The sequence below is a fragment of the Mesoplodon bidens genome, assembly GCF_964165515.1.
Source record: "Mesoplodon bidens genome assembly, chromosome: 4".
In the NCBI taxonomy this organism is placed as follows: Eukaryota; Metazoa; Chordata; class Mammalia; order Artiodactyla; family Ziphiidae; genus Mesoplodon; species Mesoplodon bidens.
In genome coordinates, this window is record NC_138160.1 from 17,140,720 (window position 1) to 17,164,066 (window position 23,347).

Genomic DNA, 23,347 nt, shown 5'->3' on the forward strand with positions numbered 1-23,347 from the left:
GAAATTCTGGGAAGTACTCCTTGGTGTGAGCCTTCCCAGAGTCCTCCATTAGCCCCACCAAAGAGCCAGGTAGGCTCCAGTGTTGGGTCACCTCAGGCCAAACAACCAACATGGAGGGAGCCCAACCCCACCCATCAGCAAACAAGCAGATTAAAGTTTTACTGAGCTCTGCCCACCAGAGCAACACCCAGCTCTACCCACCACAAGTCCCTCACATCAGGAAAATTCCACAAGCCTCTTAGATAGCCTCATCCACCAGAGGGCAAACAGCAGAAGCAAGAAGAACTACAATCCTGCAGCCTGTAGAATGAAAACCACATTCAGAGAAAGACACATAAAGTAAAAAGGCAGAGGACTATGTACAAGATGAAGGAACAAGACAAAACCCCAGAAAAACAACAAAATGAAGTGGAGATAGGAAAGGTTCCAGAAAAAAAATTCAGAATAATGATAGTGAAGATGACCAAGACCTCGGAAAAAAGATGAAGGCAAAGATCGGGAAGATGCAAGAAATGTTTAACAAAGACCTAGAATAATTAAAGAGCAAAAAAAAAAAAAAAACAGAAATGAACAATAAAACAACTGTAATGAAAAATACACTAGAAGGAATCAATAACAGAATAACTGAGGCAGAAGAACGGATGAGTGACCTGGAAGACAGAATGGTGGGATTTACTGCTGTGGAATAGAATAAAGAAAAAAGAATGAAAATAAATGAAGACAGCCTAAGAGACCTCTGGGAAAACATTAAACATAACAACATTCACGTTATACAGGCCCCAGAAGGAGAAGAAAGAGGAATGACCTGAGAAAATATTTGAAGAGATTATAGTTGAAAACTTCCCTAACATGGGAAAGGAAATAGCCACCCAAGTCCAGGAAGTGCAGAGAGTCACAGGCAGGATAAACCTAAGGAGAAACACACCAAGACACATAGTAATCAAATTGGTGAAAATTAAAGACAAAGAAAAATTATTGAAAGCAGCCAGGGAAAAATGACAAATAACATACATGGGAACTCCCATAAGGTTAACAGCTGATTTCTCAGAAGAAACCCTACAAGCCAGAAGGGAATGGCATGACATATTTAAAGTGATGAAAGGGAAGCACCTACAACCAAGATTACTCTACCTGTCAATGATCTTATTCAGATTCGATGGAAAAATCAAAAGCTTTACAGACAAGCAAAAGGTAAAAGAATTCAGCACCACCAAACCAGCTCTACAACAAATGTTAAAGGAACTTCTCTAAGTGGGAAACACAGGAGAAGAAAAATAACTACAAAAACAAACCCATAACAATTAAGAAAATGGTAATAGGGACATACATATCGATAATTACCTTCAACGTGAATGGATTAAATGCTCCAACCAAAAGACACAGACTTGCTGAATGGATACAAAAACAAGATATATATATATATATATATATATATATATATATATATATATATATATATATATATATATATATGTATATATGTATATGTATATATGTATATGTATATATGTGCTGTCTACAAGAGACCCACTTCAGACCTAGAGACACATACAGACTGAAAGTGAGGGGATGGAAAAAGATATTCCATGAAAATGGAAATCAAAAGAAAGCTGGAGTCGCAATACTCATATCAGGTAAAATAGACCTTAAAATAAAGAATGTTCCAAGAGACAAGGAAGGACACTACATAATGATCATGGGATCAATCCAAGAAGAAGATATAACAATTATAAATATATATGGACCCAACGTAGGATCACCTCAATACATAAGGCAGCTGCTAACAGCTCTAAAAGAGGAAATTGACAGTAACACAATAATAGTGGGGGATTATAACACCTCACATACACCAAGGGACAGATCACCCAAATAGAAAATTAATAAGGAAACACAAGTTTTAATTGACACAATAGACCAGATAGATTTAATTGATATTTATAGGACATTCCATCCAAATACAGCAGATTACACTTTCTTCTCAAGTGCACAAGGAACATTCTCCAGGATAGATCACATCTTGGGTCACAAATCAAGCCTCAGTAAATTTAAGAAAATTGAAACCATATCAAGCATCTTTTCTGACCACAAAGCTTTGAGATTTGAAATCAATTACAGGGAAAAAAAGCATAAAAAACACAAACACATGGAGGCTAAACAATACATTACTAAATAAGCAAGAGATCACTGAAGAAAGCAAAGAGGAAATCAAAAAATACCTAGAGACAAATGACAATGAAAACACGACAATCTAAAACCTATGGCTGCAGCAAAAGCAGTTCTAACAGGGAAGTTTATAGCAATACAAGCCTACCTCAAGAAACAAGAAAAATCTCAAATAAACCATCTAACCTTATACCTAAAGGAAATAGAGAAAGAACAAACAAAACCCAAAGTTAGCAGAAGGAAATAAATCATAAAGATCAGAGCAGAAATAAATGAAATAGAAACAAAGAAAACAATAACAAAGATAAATAAAACTAAAAGCTGGTTCTTTGAGAAGATAAACAAAATTAATAAACCATTAACCAGACTCATCAAAAAAAGAGGGAGAGGACTCATATCAATAAAACTAAAAATGAAAAAGAAGTTACAACAGACACCACAGAAATACAAAGCATCCTAAGAGGCTACTACATACAACTCTATGCCAATAAAATGGACAATCTGGGAGACATGGACAAATTCTTAGAAATGCAGAGCCTTCCAAGACTGAAGGAAGAAATAGAAAATATGAACAGACCAATCACAAGTAATGAAATTGAAACTGTGATTAAAAATCTTCCAAAAAACAAAAGTCCAGGGCCAGATGGCTTCACGTGAATTCTATTAAACATTTAGAGAAGAGTTAACACCCATTATTCTCAAACTCTTCTAAAAAATTGCAGAGGAAGGAACAGTCCCATACTCATTCTATGAGGCCACCATCACCCTGTTACCAAAACAAGACAAAGATACTACAGAAAAAGAAAATTACAGACCAATATCACTGATGAATATAGATGTAAAAATCCTCAATGAAATACTAGCAAACAGAAGCCAACAACACATTAAAAGGATCATACACCATGATCAAGTGGGATTTATCCCAGGGATGGAAAGATTCTTCAATATATGCAAATCAATCAATGTGATACACCATATTAACAAATTCAATAATAAAAACCATATGATCATTTCAGTAGATGCAGAAAAAGCTTTTGACAAAATTCAACACACATTTATGACAAAAACTCTCCAGAAAGTGGGCATAGAGGGAACCTACTTCACCATAATAAAGGCAATATATGACAAACCCACAGCAAACATCATTCTCAATGGTGAAAACCTGAAAGCATTTCCTCTAATATCAGGAACAAGACAAGGATGTCCATTCTCACCACTATTATTCAACATAGTTTTGGAAGTCCTAGCCATGGCAATCAGAGAAGAAAAAGAAGTAAAAGGAATACAAATTGGAAAAGAAGTAAAACTCTCACTGTTTGCAGATGACATGATACTACACATAGAGAATCCTAAAATGGCACCAGAAAACCACTAGGGCTAATCAATGAATTTGGTAAAGCAGGACACAAAATTAATGCAACAAAATCTCTTGCATTCCTGTACACTAATGATGAAAAATCTGAAAGGGAATTTAAGGATACACTCCCATTTACCATAACAACATAAATAATAAAATATTTAGGAATAAAATTATCTATGGAGACAAAAGACCTATATGCAGAAATCTCTAAGACACTGATGAAGGAAATTAAAGATGATACAAACAGATGTAGAGATATACCCTGGTCTTGGATTGGAAGAATCAATATTGTGAATATGACTATACTACCCAAAGCAATCTACTGATTCAATGCAATCCCTATCAAATTACCAATGGCATTTTTACAGAACTAGAAGAAAAAAATCTTAAAATTTGTATGGAGACACAAAAGACCCTGAATAGCCAAAGCAGTCTTGAGGGAAAAAACAGAGCTGGAGGAATCAGATTCCCTGACTTCAGACTATACTACAAAGCTACAGTAATCAAGACTATATGGTACTGGCACAAAAACAGAAATATAGATCAATGGAACAAGATAGAAAGTCCAGAGATAAACCCATGCACATAAGGTCAACTAATCTATGACAAAGGAGGCAAGGGTATACAATGGAAAAAAGACAGTCTCTTCAATAAGTGGTGCTGGGAAAACTGGACAGCTACATGTAAAGGAATGAAATTAGAACACTCCCTAACACCATATGCAAAAATAAACTCAAAATGTATTAGAGACCTAAATGTAAGACCTGATACTATAAAACTCTTAGAGGAAAACACAGGAAAAACACTTTTTGACATAAATCACAGCAAGATCTTTTTTGATCCACCTCCTAGAGTAATGGAAATAGAACCAAAAATAAACAAATGGGACCTAATGAAACTTAAAAGCTTTTGCAAAGCAAATGAAACTATAAACAAGATGAAAAGACAGTCCTCAGAATGGGAGAAAAAAATTTGCAAACGAATCAACAGACAAAGGATTAACCTCCAAAACATACAATCAAATCATGCAGCTCAATATCAAGACAACTAGCAACCCAATCCAAAAATAGGTCAAAGACCTAAATAGACATTTCTACAAAGAAGACATTCAGATGACCAAGAGGCACATGAAAATATGCTCAACATCACTAATTATTAGAGAAATGCAAATCAAAACTACAATGAGGTATTACCTCACACCACTTAGAATGGGCCTCATCAGAAAATCTACAAACAACAAATGCTGGAGAGGGTGTGGAGAAAAGGGAACACTCTTGCACTGTTGGTGGGAATGTAAATTGATACAGCCACTATGGAGAACAGTATGGAGCTTCCCTAAAAAACCTAAAAATAGAATTACCATATGATCCAGCAATCCCACTACTGGGCATATACCCAGAGAAAACCGTAATTCAAAAAGACACATGCACCCCAGTGCTCATTACAGCACTATTTACAATAGCCAGGTCACAGAAGCAAACTAAATGTCCATCAACAGACAAATGGATAAAGAAGATGTGGTACATATATACAATGGAATATTACTCAGTCATAAAAAGTAACGAAATTGGGTCATTTGCAGAGATGTGGATTAATCTAGAAGCTGTCATACAGAGTGCAGTAAGTCAGAAAGAGAAAAACAAATATCATATATTAACGCATATATGTGGAACCTAGAATAATGGTACAGATGAACTGGTTTGCAGGGCAGAAATTGATACACAGATGTAGAGAACAAACACATGGACACCAAGGGGGGAAAGCAACACGGGGGGTGGGGGAGTGGTGGTGGGATGAATTGGGTGACTGGGATTGACATATATACACTAATATGTATAAAGTGGATATCTAATAAGAACCTGATGTATAAAAAAAGAATTAAATTTAAGAATTAAAAAAAAGAAATCATCACAGTAATTATCCATAATGCAATTATTTGCTTAACTTATCTTTTTCATTAGACTCAAATTCCTCAAAGACAAAATAATACCCTCAATATCATTAGTGCCTAAAATACTACACTACCTAGCAAATATAATTTATTAATGTATTCTGAGTGAGTTAGTTAAGGTATACTTTAGGACCAAGATTATAAAGTATACCATACCAAAGTTCTGGAATGGTAGCCAAAGAAGTGGAACATTCCAAGAGGAAAGATGTTGATTAATATATTCAAACATCACAAAGGAACCAGGGGAGATAAGAAATGAAAAGTACTCTTTGGTTTAGCTATTGGGAAGTGATGAACACATTGGCAGTTTCTGAAAAGCACTTCGAATAAAACTATACATTATCTGAGCTGAGACATTAACATGGAAATTGAGAGAGATGAGAGCTAGTCACTTGAAAAATATATTAAGAACTACTTATTGAGTGATTACTAGTGCTATTATTTTACTAAGGAGTCCTATAAAAGGAAAAGTAAGTGATGACATATAAGTTTGAAAGAATATTTATTATCCTATAAAAAAATAATACCCCCAAATTTTACAGATATTTTAGGGTTATGGTAGGTAGAATTCTAAAGGTGCCAGCACATGATTTCTGTCCCTTGGTTATTCAACTAAACACTAATCTGTGTACTCTTTTGAAGGAATTTTGCAGTTGTAATTAATGTTCCAAGTCAGGTGACCTTAAAACACAAAGATTATTTGGGTGGGCCTGACCCAGTTGGGTGAAAACCACTGAAAGTAAAGACTTTCTCCAGATGGTAGCAGAAGAGAAAATTGAACAGATTCAAGCATAAGAAGGATTTGACACACTGTTGCTTGTTTGAAGAAGGTAAAGGAATGCAGGCAGCTTCTAAGAGGAGGAAACTGCCTCAGCTAACAACCAGAAAAAGAATGAATCCCTCACACCTACATCCTCAAGAAAGTGGATTCTGCCAACAAGGAAAATGAGCGGGAAATCAGATTCTTCCCTGGAGCCTTCAGACAAGAGCCCAGCCCAGCTGATACATGATTTCAGTCTTTCCAGATTTAAAGCAGAGAACTCAGTTGAACACTCCTGGACTTCTGACCTAAAGAAATCATATGATTATTTGTTACACATTAATAGAAAAGTAATAGAAGTTACCAAATAGCTCCATTATGGATTACATTGTTACATGTAACATAAATGTTCCACAGGTATTTACTGACAAAGTACCCTTCCACCAGAACTCTTATATGTGATAATAAGACACCACTTTCTATTTCCCTGACCAAAGACACATATTGAATTTATCTGATTATTAGTGTATTCTTTAAAATTGTGAAAATAATCTTATGTATCAGAATGAATTTTTAAAATAATAGAATAAACCTCAATCAGTTAAAATACTTGACCAGTACTTGGGTTCAATGGACATCAGCTGCCACAGAGGGTCATATTAGAATAAGCACAGATCTAGGAACCAAAATATTTAGATTCATATTTTTTGTGAGTCTCACTTTCCTTTCTCTTATAAAATGAGAAAATATCTGTCTTCTCTATTTCACAAAACATTTTTGTTAGGATGACATGGCTGTAAAGCACACCATACAAGTTCAAATAGCTGATAGTTATGTTTAGCTGCAGCAGTAAAAGATATCATAGACCAGACCCACGTTTCCTGCCTGTCCTGCATGACTGGGCAGCTGAATAATCACTTTGACCTAGAACCATAGGATGAAAAAAGCAGAGCCAAACATCATGTAATTAACAGCTGCGTTGAATCTGAGCCCCACCTGAATGCACAAAGGATGCCCACTTCAGCTGTGACACCCTCAGGTTTCACATTGGTCCTCTAGAAGGAGGCCTGTGCACCTGAAGGAAAGACCAATATTTTGTTTTTGTTTTCTTTTGCACAGAGGTGCTTTGCTCTTATTTTCTCTTAAATCCTGGTGCATTGCTTCATCTGCCCAGAGAAGGTAAATTTATCTTCTCTTAAGCCCTAGGTAGGCTAAACTAGTATTTTAAAACATTAACTTCTAATTTTAATTCCATAGAACAACAGTCTCCTCAAAACTGTTACATTAAGATTTTAGAAAATCCCATTTCTGCTCTTGAAAGACAATGTCAATAGAATGAGAAGATAAGACACATACTGGGAGAAAATATTTGCAAAAGACACATCTAATAAATTAGTTACACAAAACATGCAAAGGAGTCAAAATTAAACGTTAAGAAAACAAACAACCTGATTAAAAAATGGGCCAAATACCTTAATAGATACTTCACCAAAGAAAACATACACATGGCAAATAAGTATACGAAAACATGCTTCACATATACCTCATCAGGAAAGTGCAAATTAAAGCAAGATACTACTAATATGTATGAGTGGCCCAAATACAGGGAAGACTGACAATACCAAATGCTAGTTAGGATGTGGAACAATGGGAACTCTTAATCATTCATATCTGGTGGCTATTCAAAATGGCACAGCTGTTTCATAAGATGTTTTGTCAATTTCTTATAAAACTAAACATACTCTTGCCATATGATCTAAGGAGTATATATTTTGTATTTACCAAAGGAGCTGAAAATTTCTGGCCACACAAAAACCTACACATGGATGTTTATAGCAGCTTTATTTCATCATTGCTAAAACTTGGAAACAACCAAGATGAATTCATCTTCAGATGATGAATGGATAAACTCTGGTACATGCTGACAATGGAATATTATTGAGTACAAAAAGAAATGAGTTATCAAGACATAAAAAACATGGAGGAACATTCAATCCATATTACTAAGTGAAAGAAGCCAACCTGAAAGGCTACATACTATATGATTTCAACTACATGACATTCTGGAAAAGGTAAAACTATGGAGCCAATAAGAAGATCAGTGGTTGTCAGGGGTAAGGATGGGGAGACATGAACAGGTGCAGCATAGAAGATTTTTAGTGCACTCAAATTACTCTGTATGATATTATATTGATGGGTTTATGCCATTATACATTTATCCAAAGCCATAGACTAAGGAGTTAATCCTAAATTAAACTATAAACTTTGGTTGATTATGATGTGTCAATGTAGGTTCATCAATAGTAACAAATGTATCACTCTGTTGAGGGAATGTTGATAGCAGAGAAAGCTAAGCATGTGAAGGTGCAGAGAATATATGGGAAGTCTCTGTCCATTCCTCTCAATTTTGCTATGAACCTAAAACTGCACTAAAAAAAGAAAAAAGGCCTTTAAAAAGATCCTGTTGAAAAAATATCCAAAATAGAAAATACTTTGATGACATGGCTTATGTTAAAGTAAATGCTTACAAACAATTGTACACGGAAGGGCTCCCAACTCTGTTTAATAGGCACTTAGGCCAAGCAATCAGTAAGTGAATGTGAGCTTTTCCAGACACAGTCTCCCAATATGGCTATAAAATCTTAACTAGTGCTCATTCTTTCTACATACCTGTTTATGATTAGGATTAAATTATATTTTAGTAGTGCTCATTGAGGAGTCTCTAAGGCTTCTTTATTACCATCTATAAAATTCAGGATGTTACTCTTTACTGTACTGTTTTACTTAGTAGATGTGTATTAACTCATTTCCCATATGAAATACTAGCAGATAGTAAAAAAAAAAAAAAAAAGGAAACAAAAGAAAAAGAACGCAGTTAGTACATATTTAAGACGTTACTTTAGTAAAAATGAACATTTCCTTTTGTAATGATTGCAAATAATATAATTTTCATGATATACTTGAACTCATGTATATTTATAAATTAGCTTCTACTTGATACAAATATTATTTGGGCTGAGGTGAGATTTAGAAGTGATCTGAGGTATGGCTTCTGATCAAAATACCTCTGGAGTTGAAGTTGATGTTATTTTAAAATAAGTCCCTATTGTTTCTGACAAGCAAATATCATTCTCTCCAGGGATTCTTCCCTTTCTTCTTCTGTACATGGAACCTGTTCTCAAGAACTACACAATATTTTTGGAGACTTTTCAGTGTCTCCATCACAACTACTTCAGTATATCAATCCATTTATTCTTTTATTTTAAAACTAATTTTAAACGAGCCTTTATCATTTGACAGCCATTTTATTGTCCTTGGGTGACTAAGAACATGCAAATCTAGACCTAGTCTCGTTATTTTGAAAATGAAAATTAACCAGAATGATAACAAATGAACCCACTCATGTATTCTTTATAACACTCATTTAAAAGTAACTTTTCAGCACAGTATTTCCCTTTGAAAATGCTTATTTTCAAAGGGAAATACTGTGATGAAAAAATATCTAAATGGAAACCACTTGAGTTGATTTTTCAGATACGAAACATGAAAATTTCAGGTGGAATAGAAAAGACTGGAGTAGTTTAATTATTGATTTGTGGTAAAGGACATTATAAAAGAGCATAAACCACAATGATCTATCAGCCCACACCCACTAGAATGGTTATGGCCAGTATGTAATAATAAATACTGGTAATAATATAGAGTAATTAGAACCCCCATATTGTATTGTTGTGAATGTAAAATTTAGCCACTTTGGAAAACAATCTGGCTGTTCATCAAAATTTTAAATATAGTTTCTTTATGACCCCACAATCCCACTCCTAGGTATATATCCCAAAGAAATGAAAACTCAACTACACAGAAACATTCATATTAATGCTCTTAACAGCATTCTTCAAATTAGGCAAAAAGTGGAAGCAACACAAACATTTATCAAGTGATGAATGGATAAATAAAATGTGGTATATCCATATAATGGAAATTTTTTTTATCAATAAGAAGGAAATACTGATACATGCTACAGTGTAAATGAACTTTGAAAATATCATGCTAAGTGAAATAAGCCAGTCACAAAGGACCATGTGTTATTGATTATTTTATATGAAATACCAATAAAAGGCAAATCTATCGCTATAGACTGAATGTTTATGTCTCCCCAGAATTCAAAGTGGACCACTTAGGAGTGAGATTAGTACCCTTATAAAAGAGACTCCGGAGAGATTCCTTGCCCTTGCTACCATGTGAGTACACCACTAGGAGACAGCCATCTATGAACCAGGAATTGGGTTCTCACCAGACACCAAATCTGTTGGCCCTTTGATCTTGGATTTCCAGACTCCAGAACTGTGAGAAAAAAATCTTTGCTGTTTAAAGCACTCAGTTTATGCTATTTTGTTATAGCAGCCTAAACAGACTAAGACATCTATAGAAATAAAAACTAGATTAGTCGGTTCTTGGGTTGAGGCATGGGGAAGGGGGAGTAGAGGGTGATGACTAAGGGGTACAGGATTTCTTTTTGAAGTAATGAACATATTCTAAAATCAATTGTGGTGATTGATGCACAGCTCTGAATTTACTAAAACTCATTAAACTATACACCTTAAAAATGTGAATGGTATGGTATGTAAACTATTTCTAAATGAAGTTTTAATATTTTAAAATTTTCTTAGACCTTCTGAGGGCAAAAGAAAGAGAGAACATAAATTCATTTTACATAGCTTTATTTTCTAACATGAAGTTTTCCTAAATTTTAACATTTATAGTTCACTCATGTGTATGTTGGAATCTTTTAAAATGTATATGTAAGCTGGGCATACTATACTAAATTTTAGTATAGTATATATAATACTAAACTTGGGGCAATTTGTACCTTTCATTTATTTCTCAACATTTAAAGAAAAACTTCATTTTCTTGACAGTAGTCCATTTTCCTAAAGCTTTATTCTAATTTCATTTGAAGACAGTTATGTACATCTTTTTGAACTCAGAGATAATTGTTGATATTTATGCTTTAAAAAAAAAACTTAGGTATTTAGCACAATGCAATGCTCTGGATGGGGATGGCACAATGGCCTTCCTCAGTTGCATACCATGTACGTCTCTTGAAAAGAACTTAGACCTGCCTGTTGAAATTCCAAGAGCTATTCTTTTCCTATAAAATTTCTAAGTGTTAATTGAAGCTTGAGGAAGAGAGTTATATTGATAAAATTATTCAAGTAAAATGTTAGATTTTCGTTTCTTCTCCTTATTTTCCTAAACTGCTCCACCGTATATGAAGCATTCTTCTTCTACTTAAGTAAGGCATAAGCACATGCCAAAGCAAATCTCACAATTAAGAAGAGAACCAAATATTTTGACTCAGTGATGCAGACTAAGTGTTCTGTGATACCAATTTTCCACCACTTTGTGGAGATTAAAGTAAAGAAAAAGGTATAATCTTTATTCACTGCATCTGACAGTGAGTAATTTTATCGATTACATTCTGTGCACTCTGTTAGATAATGGCATAAAAAATAGAAATCATGAAAGCCCTGCTCCAGAGAAAGTCTCAGCATAAATCTTCGTGTATAAGTGACATCTTTCCTATGGTACATAATGTAAAGAAATTTACCATTTTCTGAGGCAGCAACTGTGATGTTGTACCATGGAGTTTCTTCTCTATCAAGAATCTTGGTAGTCTTAATCGTTCCAGTGTTGGCATCAATGTTAAAAAACCTGTCATCTTGAGCATTGTAGTCAATGAAGTATCTAGAGAAAAATACAAAAATTGGATACTCTTTTACTTGATACTATAATGAAGAAAAGAAAACTGAACCAAGGGAGGTATTAAATCTAATATACTCAAATATTGAAATGTGTATTTTTTTTTTTTTTTTTTTTTGCGGTATGCGGGCCTCTCACTGTTGTGGCCTCTCCCGTTGCGGAGCACAGGCTCCGGATGCGCAGGCCCAGCGGCCATGGCTCACGGGCCCAGCCGCTCCGCGGCATATGGGATCCTCCCAGACCGGGGCACGAACCCGTATCCCCTGCATCGGCAGGCGGACTCTCAACCACTGCGCCACCAGGGAGGCCCTGAAATGTGTATTTTTGCTTCCCATATTTGGCCCTTAAGATTTGCCCACCCGTTTTATATTTGCACAGAAATGATATCAATTATTTTTCTGTCAGTCCTTAATTAAGGTTTAATTCAATTACTAATTCAAAAAGTTAAAAAACAAAACACTAAACTCCATGAATAGAATAGTAGGTAGTAGATAGCAAAAGCATAGTAATTAATAAGGGAAGGATTTTAAAAAACTGCCTCTGTGAAGACCATAGTACATTGGGGAAAAAATTAAACCTTTAATGAAACTTCTCATTGCTATATGTACAATGTTTTTAGGATAACAGATGTCAAAGATTAATTTATCTTAGAATTTCATCATAGCTGAGGCTTGAAGATAAATACAAAATGGAAAACAAAACATTTTAGATAATTACCATTGTGTCTCCATCACCTAGCACCTTGTTTAGTCAAAGAATGAGAAAATAAACAGGAAGTAGTTTGCATCCTCAGCCACAAATCTTCTTCCCTCACTAGTTCATGTAATTTTGTAGGGCTCTCTTCTATTAGGTTTGGCCTCCAGCTTACTTTGGCAATAGAATGAGTTGCAAGTGATGGTGTTCTGTTCCACATTTGGGTCTAGATTTCATGAGACTTTAAATGCTTCCTCTTATGCTCTGCCACTACCATAAGAAGCACATTCCAGGGCTAGTCCACTGGTTCCCAGAAGAAAGATGAGCCCCCAGGGCAGAATTGTCAGCTTCCCATACTAGAGTAGAGCTACCTAGTAAATGAGCAAATGTAGGAATGAATCCCCTGGAGATGAGCAGACTTGGCAAAGAGAAGCCAGCCTAGTTCAGCTGATCCTCAGCTAACCCACAGACACATACACCATGGGCATACATGACTTTTTCCTATACCCTGAGTTTTGGGGTTTTACATTATTCAGCAATAGTTAATTAACATAAATGTGAATAAATAATATAGTCAACAATCATCATATGTTCTAGAAATGTTCCAAACTATTCCTAAAACAATTTAATGAGGTGTTTTTTTCTCCTCAAACCTCTAATACTTCTTCCCTCATCATTAATCTTAGCTTAAGTGACATTTCATCTACACCTGAAGAAAAAAAAGATGAACTATTACATGAAAAGTGCAAGGGGCAGAATGTTTGAATATAGGGAACTAAAGTGCAAAGATCTAAATTAAAGAAAAAGCTTGACTTGGTTTAAAAACAGATAGGTGTTTCAGTGTACCTGGCAGAATGAATGAAGTGGATGGCTAGGGCATAGGACGAGCAAATCCTATAGCACATGGTAAAGAGTTTTAATTTTTTTTTTATAAAATCGATGGGAAAACATATTTAACAAAGGAAATAACGGATCTATTTAGATTCTGGAAAAATAACAGTGGCTGCATTCAATCTTGGATTGTAGAATGTTAAAAACAATTCTGAAAAGAAATGATGTCATCATGGACAAAAGTGGAAAAATTAGAAGAAAAAGAAGTGTATAAAATAGTGCTATATATTGACTATAACCTATAAAGCTTTTCGTTGTGGTGGCATTGGTAAAAAGAAGAAATTACAAATGACTCAATTTTTGTGTTGTATCTATATACTTGATCTAGCATGTAATTAATAAGCCCATTCATGGAGCTGGATAAAAATTTAGGGGAAAGATTCCCTTTGGGAGAAATCAATGATTTTGACATGTTATATCTTAGATGTCAATTAAATAAACATATGGAATAAAAAGAAGAAAATTAGAAATGGGTGCGGAGTTCAAGTGTACTTTCTGAACAGGAAATATAAATTTGAGATAGATCAGCCTAAATGTAAAGTAATGGGAACAATCTCATCTGAGAGAGAGTTGTAAGAGAAAAGGAAGGGAAAGATTGAGCAGTACAGCATCCAAACTTTTGAGTCTAAAGCAGTCCAGCATCTGAACAGGAGAAGGTACCAGCAAAAGGAGAGGAACAGCCCAAGGGAGAAGGAAAACTGGGAGGGAGAGGAGGCATAGAAGTAAAGAAAAGAGTGTTCTAAGTGGACAGCTGAGGTAAATTTTATTAAGTTGAGTGAGGTTACTAAAGGCTGAATTGTATTTGACAGGATGGACATCATTGGCTAATTTGAAAAGAGTAGTTTCATGGAAGTTTTACTGTAGTGGATTCAAAGGTATATTGAATGTGAATATAGGAAGCCCATGAGTCCTGAGATTTTATCGGATAACAGTACCTGAAGTAAAGATGAGAAAAATGGTGGCTTATGTCATCAGAGAAGTGGGTTCGACAAATTATTTTTTTTTCTGATATGGGAAATATTAGTCACTGTCTTTGCTGAAGAAAATAATAATTTTGAAAGAGGGAGGAAAAAAAAGGGGACTTCCCTGGCATCCCAGTGTTTAAGATTCCACACTTCCAACGTGGGGTTAGGGGTTCGATCCCTGGGGGGATGGGGGAACTGAGATCCCACATGCCATGTGGTGCAGCCACAAAAAAGAAGGGGGGGCGAATATCTAAAAAGAGAAAATTCATGAGAATGTGAACAGACTGTGTTCCAGAGCACAAATATAAGGATTTCCACTGAAAGTAACAGAGACACTTCTTCCATTTTAACATGAGGAAAATCTCAGAAGATAGTTGATTGTGGTGATGGAAATATTACAAACTTCATCATACTTTCTAGAACAGAGTATAAGCATAACTGAAATACAACCTGTGCCTTTCATAGGCATACGGTGTTAACAGGGTACCTAGAACATATCGCTCAGGTATAAACCTCATAACAACCTGTGGACACACATGCACAAACATAGCAGAAGATATTAATATCACCACAGAGATCCAAGTTATAGAGCATCCCAAGAAATCTAGGAGCTCATTTAGTGAAAATAACACCTGACAGAAAGAGAACACATCACCTGAAACTGTGTGATCAAAACAAGGAATTGGTTATATTGTGTACCGTTTGTTCTAATAATAAATATATGTTAATTAAAGAAGATTCAACATGCAAAATCAATTTAAATGAGAAAAGATAGGGGTACGAAGCAAATCTGATTCAAAGAGACACACGATCCAGAAACTAAAGAATAGTGGTAAAGACGTATGCCATTGGGCTTTCCTAAAGCATTAGACCATGGTGCACAGAAACTGACTGACTTTCTTTTTTTTAATTTATTTTAATTTTTTTAACATCTTTATTGGAGTATAATTGCTTTACAATAGTGTGTTAATTTCTTCTTTATAACAGGGGGAATTAGTTATACATATACATATGTTCCCATATCTCTTCCCTCTTGCGTCTCCCTCCCTCTCACGCTCCATATCCCACCCTCTAGGTGGTCACAAAGCACAGAGCTGATCTCCCTGTGTTATGCGGCTGCTTCCCACTAGCTATCTATTTTATGTTTGGTAGTGTATTTATGTCCATGACACTCTCTCACTCTGTCACAGCTTACCCTTCCCCTCTCCATATCCTCAAGTCCATTCTCTAGTAGGTCTGTGTCTTTATTCCCGTCTTGCCCCTATGTTCTTCATGATATTTTTTTCTTAAATTCCATATACAGGTGTTAGCATATGATATTTGTTTTTCTCTCTCTGACTTACTTCACTCTATATGACAGCCTCTACGTCCATCTACCTCACTACAAATAGCTCAGTTTCATTTCTTTTTATGGCTGAGTAGTATTCCATTGTATATATGTGCCAAATCTTGTTGATCCATTCATCCAGTGATGGACACTTAGGTTGCTTCCATCTCCTGGCTATTGTAAATGGAGCTGAAATGAACATTTTGGTACATGATTCTTTTTGAATTATGGTTTTCTCAGGGTATATGCCCAGTAGTGGGATTGCTGGGTCATATGGTAGTTCTATTCGTAGTTGTTTAAGGAACCTCCATACTGTTCTCCATAGTGGCTGTACAAATTCACATTCCCACCAGCAGTCAAGAGTGTTCCCTTTTCTCCACACTCTGTCCAGCATTTATTGTTTCTAGATTTTTTTTTGATGATGGCCATTCTGACTGGTGTGAGATGATATCTCATTGTAGTTTTGATTTGAATTTCTCTAATGATTAATGATGTTGAGCATTCTTTCATGTGTTTGTTGGCAATCTGTATATCTTCTTTGGAGAAATGTTTATTTAGGTCTTCTGCCCATTTTTGGATTGGGTTGTTTGTTTTTTTTTGTTATTGAGCTGCATGAGCTGCTTGTAAATTTTGCAGATTAATCCTTTGTCAGTTGCTTCATTTGCAAATATATTCTCCCATTCTGAGGGTTGTCTTCTGGTCTTGTTTATGGTTTCCTTTGCTGTGCAAAAGCTTTGAAGTTTTATTAGGTCCCATTTGTTTATTTTTCTTTCTACTTCCATTTCTCTAGGAGGTGGGTCCAAAAGGATCTTGCTGTGATTTATGTCATAGAGTGTTCTGCCTATGTTTTCCTCCAAGAGTTTTGTAGTTTCTGACCTTACATTTAGGTCTTTAATCCATTTTGAGCTTATTTTTGTGTATGGTGTTAGGGAGTGTTCTAATCTCATACTTTTACATGTCCCTGTCCAGTTTTCCCAGCACCACTTATTGAAGAGGCTATCTTTTCTCCACTGTATATTCTTGCCTCCTTTACCAAAGATAAGGTGACCATATGTGTGTGGGTTTATCTCTGTGTTTTCTATCCTGTTCCATTGATCTATATTTCTGTTTTTGTGCCAGTATGATGCTGTCTTGATTAGTGTAGCTTTGTAGTATAGTCTGAAGTCAGGGAATCTGATTCCTCCAGCTTTAAATGACACATTAAGAAAGATAGACTTAACTGCTATTTATAGGACATTGCATCCAGAAACAGCTGAATACACTTTATTCTCAAGTGCTCATAGAACGTTCTCCAGGGTAGATCATGTCTTGGGCCACAAATCAAGCCTCAGTATATTTAAGAAAATTGAAATCTTATCAAGTATCATTTCTGACCACAGCACTATGAGACTAAATATCAGTTACAGGAAAAAAAAAAACTGTAAAAAATACAAACACATGGAGGCTAAACAATACATTACCAAATAACCAAGAGATCACTGAAGAAATTAAAGAGAAAATAAGAATATACCTAGAAACAAATGACAATGAAAGCATGACAACCCAAAACCTATGGGATGTAGCAAAAGGAGTTCTAAGAGGGATATTTATAGCAATACAATCCTATCTCAAGAAACAAGAAAAATCTCAAACAAACCACCTAAATTTAAACCTAAAGCATTTAGAGAAAGAAGAACAAAAAATCCCCAAAGTTAGCAGAGGAAAGAAATCATAAGATCAGATCAGAGATAAATGAAAATGAAATAAAGCAAACAATAGCAAAGATCAATGAAACATGGTTCTTTGAGAAGATAAACAAAATTGATAAACCATTAGCCAGACTCATCAAGAAAAAAAGGGAGAAGACTCAAATCAACAGAATGAGAAATGAAAAAGGAGAAGTAACTGAAACTGTAGAAATACAAAGGATCATGAGAGATTACTACAAGCAACTATATCCCAATAAAATGGACACACTGAAAGAAATGGACAAATTATTAGAAAAGGAAAATATTCTGAGACTGAACCGGGAAGAAATAGAAAATATAAACAGACTGACCACAAGCACTGAAATTGAAATTGTGATTAAAAATCTTCCAACAGGGCCTCCCTGATGGTGCAGTGGTTGAGAGTCCGCCTGCCGATGCAGGGGATACGGGTTCGTGCCCCGGTCTGGGAGGATCCCATATGCCGTGGAGCGGCTGGGCCCGTGAGCCATGGCCGCTGGGCCTGCGCATCCGGAGCCTGTGCTCCGCAACGGGAGAGGCCACAACAGTGAGAGGCCCGCGTACTACAAAAAAAAAAAAAAAAAAAAAAAAAAAAATCTTCCAACAAACAAAAGCCCAGGAACAGCTGGCATCACAGGTGAATTTTCTTAAACATTTAGAGAAGAGCTAACACCTATCCCTCTCAAACTTTACCAAAATATAGCAGAGGGAGGAACACTCCCAAACTCATTCTACGAGGCAACATCACCCTGACACCAAAACCAGACAAAGACGTCACAAAAAAAGAAAACTACAAGTCAGTATCTCTGATGAACATAGATGCAAAAATCCTCAACAAAATATGAGCTAACAGAATCCGACAGCACATTAAAAGAATCATACATCATGATCGAGTGGGGTTTACCCCAGGAATGCAAGGATTCTTCAATATATGCAAGTCAGTTAATGTGATATACTATATTAATAAATTGAAGGATTAAAATCATATGATCATCTCAATAGATGAAAAAAAAAACTTTTGACAAAATTCAATACCCATTTATGATTAAAACACTCCAGAAAGTAGGTATAGAGGAAATCTACCTCAACATAATAAAGGAAATATATGACAAACCCACAGCCAACATTGTTCTTCATGTTGAAAAACTAAAACCATTTCCTCTAAGATCAGGAAAAAGACAAGGTTGCCTACTCTCACCACTATTACTCAATATATTTTTGGAAGTTGTAGCCACAGCAATCAGAGAAGAAAAAGAAATAAAAGGAAACCAAATCATAAAAGAAGAAGTAAAATTGTCACTGTTTGAAAATGACATGATACGATACATACAGAATCCTAAAGATGCTACCAGAAAAGTACTAGAGCTAATCAATGGATTTGGTAGAGTGCAAGATACAAAATTAATGCACCAAAATCTCTTGCATTCCTATACACTAATGATGAAATATCTGAAAGAGAAATTATGGAAATACTCCCATTTACCATTGCAACAAAAATAATAAAATACCTAGGAATAAACCTGCCTAGGGAGACAAAAACCTGTCGGCAGAAAACTATAAGATACTAATGAAAGAAATTATAGATGATACAAACAGATGGAGAGATATACGATGTTCTTGGATTGGAAGAATCAAGATTTTGAAAATGACTATACTATCCAAAGCAATCTACAGATTCAATGCAATGTCTATCAAACTACAAAAGGCATTTTTTATAGAACTAGAAGGAAAAATGTCATAGTTTGTATGGAAACACAAAAGACCCCATATAGCCAAAGCAATCTTGAGAAAGAAAAAACAGAGCTGAAGGAATCAGGCTCCCTGTCTTCAGATTATACTACAAAGCTACAGTAATCAAGACAGTATGGTACTGGCACAAAAACAGAAATATAGATCAATGGAACAGGATAGAAAGCCCAGAGATACACCCACACACATATGGTCACCTTATCTTTGATAAAGGAGGCAAGAGTATAAAATCAAGAAAAGACAGCCTCTTCAATAAGTGGTGCTGGGAGAATTGGACAGCTACATGTAAAAGACAGAAATTAGAACACTCACTAACATCACACACAAAACTAAACTCAAAATGGATTAAAGTCCTAAATGTAAGGCCAGACAATAAAAAACTCTTACTGGAAAACATAGACAGAATACTCTATGTTATAAATCACAGCATGATCCTTTTTGACCCACCTCCTAGAGAAATGGTAATAAAAATAAAAATATACAATTGGGACCTAATGAAACAAACGCTTTTGCAAAGCAAAGGAAACCATAAACAAGATGAAAAGACAACCCTCAGAATGGGAGAAAATATTTGCAAATGAGGTAAGTGACAAAGGATTAATCTCCAAATATGCAAATGGCTCAGGCAGCTCAATATCAAAACAACAAACAACCCAATCCAAAAATGGGCAGAAGACCTAAATAGACATTTCTCCAAAGAAGATATACAAATTGCCAACAAACACATGAAAAGATGCCCAACACCACTCATTATTAGACAAATGCAAATCAAAACTACAATGAGGTATCACCTCACACCAGTCAGAATGGCCATCATCAAAATATCTAGAAACAATAAATGCTAGAGAGGATGTGGAGAAAAGGGACCCCTCTTGCATTGTTGGTGGGAATGCAAATTGATACAACCACTATGGAGAACAGTATGGAGGTTCCTTAAAAAAACTAAAAATAGAGCTACCATATGACCCAGCAATCCCACTACTGGGCATATACCCTGAGAAAACCATAATTCAAAAATTGTCATGTACCACAATGTTCATTGCAGCTGTATTTACAATAGTCAGGACATGGAAGCAATCTAAGTGTCCATCTACAGATGAATGGATAAAGAAGATGTGACACATATATACAGTGGAGTATTAATCAGCCATAAAAAGAAACGAAACTGAGTTTTTTGTAGTGAGGTGGATGGACCTATAGTCTGTCATACAGAGTGAAGTAAGTCAGAAAGAGGAAAACAATTACTATATACTAAAACATACATATGGAATCTAAAAAAAAAAAAAAAAAAAACAGGTTCGATGAACCTAGGGGAAGGACAGGAATAAAGATGCAGAATGGACTTGATGGCATGTGGAGGGGGAAGGGTAAGTTCAGACGAAGTGAGAGAGTGGCATTGACATATATACACTACCAAATGTAAAATAGATAGCTAGTGGGAAGCAGCTGCATAGCACGGGGAGATCAGCTGGCTGCTTTGTGATCACCTAGAGGGGTGGGATAAGGAGGGTGGGAGGGAGACAAACGAGGGAGGGGATATGGGGATATACATATGCATATAGCCAATTCACTTTTTTATACTGCAGAAACTAACACACCATTGTAAAGCAATTATACTCCAATAAAGTTGTTAAAAAATAATACAATGGTACATATGCAAAAAAAAGAAAATAACATAGAAAAGAAATATTTTAAATATTATTTAATTCATTTTAAATTACTGTGAGAGTCAATAAAATCTGTATATGTCTAAAAGGTGGAAGTATACCATACCTTACTAAGCTGTTAGCACTGTCGGGATCTTGTGCCAAAACTGTGCCAACAACAGTCCCAATCTTGGCATTTTCATAGACTTCCATGACATAGGAAGGCATGGAAAATAGTGGTGGTTCATCTACATCCCCAACAATGATCTTCAGCATGGTAGCATCTTTAAAAGGACCCAAGTGAGAAAAGCGAAAATCAAGATGTGTATTGGCTCCTTCTATGTTGAGGATATATGACTTCTTTTTCTCATAGTTCAGTGGCTGTGGGAAAAAAAAAAATAAAGTTTCCAATATTATGACTACCATCACTTGTCAAACAAATATTTTCTTTTCCTTTTTTTGAAACAGACAAACATGAGTAAGTTTAGGTCAATCTACTTCCATTTATAAACAAACTATGAAGTTTATCTTAACAGTAACACCTAAAGCAGAAATCATGGAAACTCAAGTCTAAATCAATTGTGATTTTTCAGAGCCATAAATACGATGATAACTAGCAACAAAAGGAAATTTCCCACAGTCAAACAAATATTGATTTTTGCAGACTCATTCTTAGTCCCTTCTGGTAACTTCTTTCTATCTCCTCTTCAGCTTAAATTACTAATTTTTAAAATATTTGCTACTAATTTGCTAAATTTAAAAAATACATATTTTATTTTGCATTTAAACAATTTATCTTTCACCATTGATTTTTATCTATTATCTTATTTTCACCTTGCTGGTTTTAAACTTGGTATCTTATTTTAAAATTGGATAAATGTTTACATTTTCAATTCAACAATATTTTCTTGAAATTTTAGCAAAAGATTTTATACAGACTTTTGAATTTTTGTTGTTTTAATTGTATTTTTTTTACTTTCTTTTTTGCTGCTAATACCATTTCATATATTAGTTTTGTTTTTTCATTCCCTTTATTATGTTTTGATCAACTTTATTTTTTATTACAGTATTCTGTTCATTTTTAACATTTACATTTTAGCTTTGAATTTACATTAATAGTTTTTCATAATTTTTTTTCTTATTTTTTAAATCACCTAGCCAATTTTTTTTCTATTAATTATATATGTCAGGAATCATTAATTTGGCTTAGCATACAATAATGAATAAGAATAAAGTCAGTCTAGTGTTTTGTCCCAGGGAATACACAGTCTAAGATTTATAGACATTTATAGCATTGTACATTTAGTGTTATGAGACATAGTAGGTATTATGAAAATAATAAGGATACAAACATAGATACAGAAGTGTGTGAGCAGGTAGGTAATATTTGCAAGGGGAAGTACCTTTTTAGGTAAGAACTGAAGGTTTTGAAAGTGTTAAACATGACACACATAGGCTCTGTGACCTAAAATGAGCTTAGATTTAGGATTAGCAACATCAAAAGTCTCCATGTTGATGCTAGTGCATGTGATACAGATATCAGCCTTTATTTTGAGCATTGTGAATTACCTATAGATTAACACCTATGAAAAGAAACAATAGATATTTTTTCATCCCTATTTCTTTCACTGATTTTTCAGTAGCCTGCTTCAATCTTGCAGCCTTCTTTCTTAGCAGGATCAGAGTATGATCATTCCCTATGGAGGAACTCAGATATGTTCCTTTACCCTAAAAGCCAAGGATAATTTGTAGAGTATCCTTAATGGGATCTTATAAACAGAAGATCAGTCCTACTGATGATTATTTCCCCTATTTTTTTTTCTGAATTGCCTTAGAAAATTGGCCTTCCCAGAGACTGGAGATTGCATAGAAGGAAAAACAACCACTTAATTTCCAAACCAGATACTAAGAACCTAGAATACTTCTCAGGGACATGGATGAGACTGGGTCATTACAATATTTTACAAGTGTTTATAAGACAAAATACAATTTTAAATAATTTTAAAACTAAAATTCTTAAATATGAACCATATATACAATACATATACATTTATATATGGTGCAGATATTATGTATTTTAGATTTTTTACTTTAAAGAAGGTCTAATTGATCTGAAGTTTATAACCCACCAAGTGGGATTCATTTCCTTCTCAGGGAATTAAAACTAGAAATGAATTGCCAAAGTAACTAACATCCATTGTGTTTGGCAGATTGTATTACTTTCAGTTGGACCCACAGATTTATTGTACTTCTTTCCTTGACTCCTCTCTCCTTAACATTAGTAAATAAGTATGTCTTAGGTTAATTCAAGAAGTTTCATCCAAATTTAAATCACCTGTTCTAGAAATGGTACACACTTTCTGCCTATCAAGA

At 34.9% G+C, this 23,347-nt stretch overlaps 1 protein-coding gene across 1 annotated transcript in view; it reads right to left on the reverse strand.

The window, feature by feature from the left end:
- CDH18 (cadherin 18) overlaps positions 1 to 23,347 on the reverse strand; it is a gene marked incomplete at both ends in the record, with an annotated part of 320,575 nt that overhangs the window by 58,126 nt on the left and 239,102 nt on the right. The window contains 2 exons of the mRNA XM_081233726.1: positions 11,846 to 11,982; positions 21,102 to 21,355. Of these exons, the coding sequence (XP_081089852.1) occupies positions 11,846 to 11,982; positions 21,102 to 21,355 (391 nt within the window). The remainder of the gene's footprint in view (positions 1 to 11,845; positions 11,983 to 21,101; positions 21,356 to 23,347) is intronic.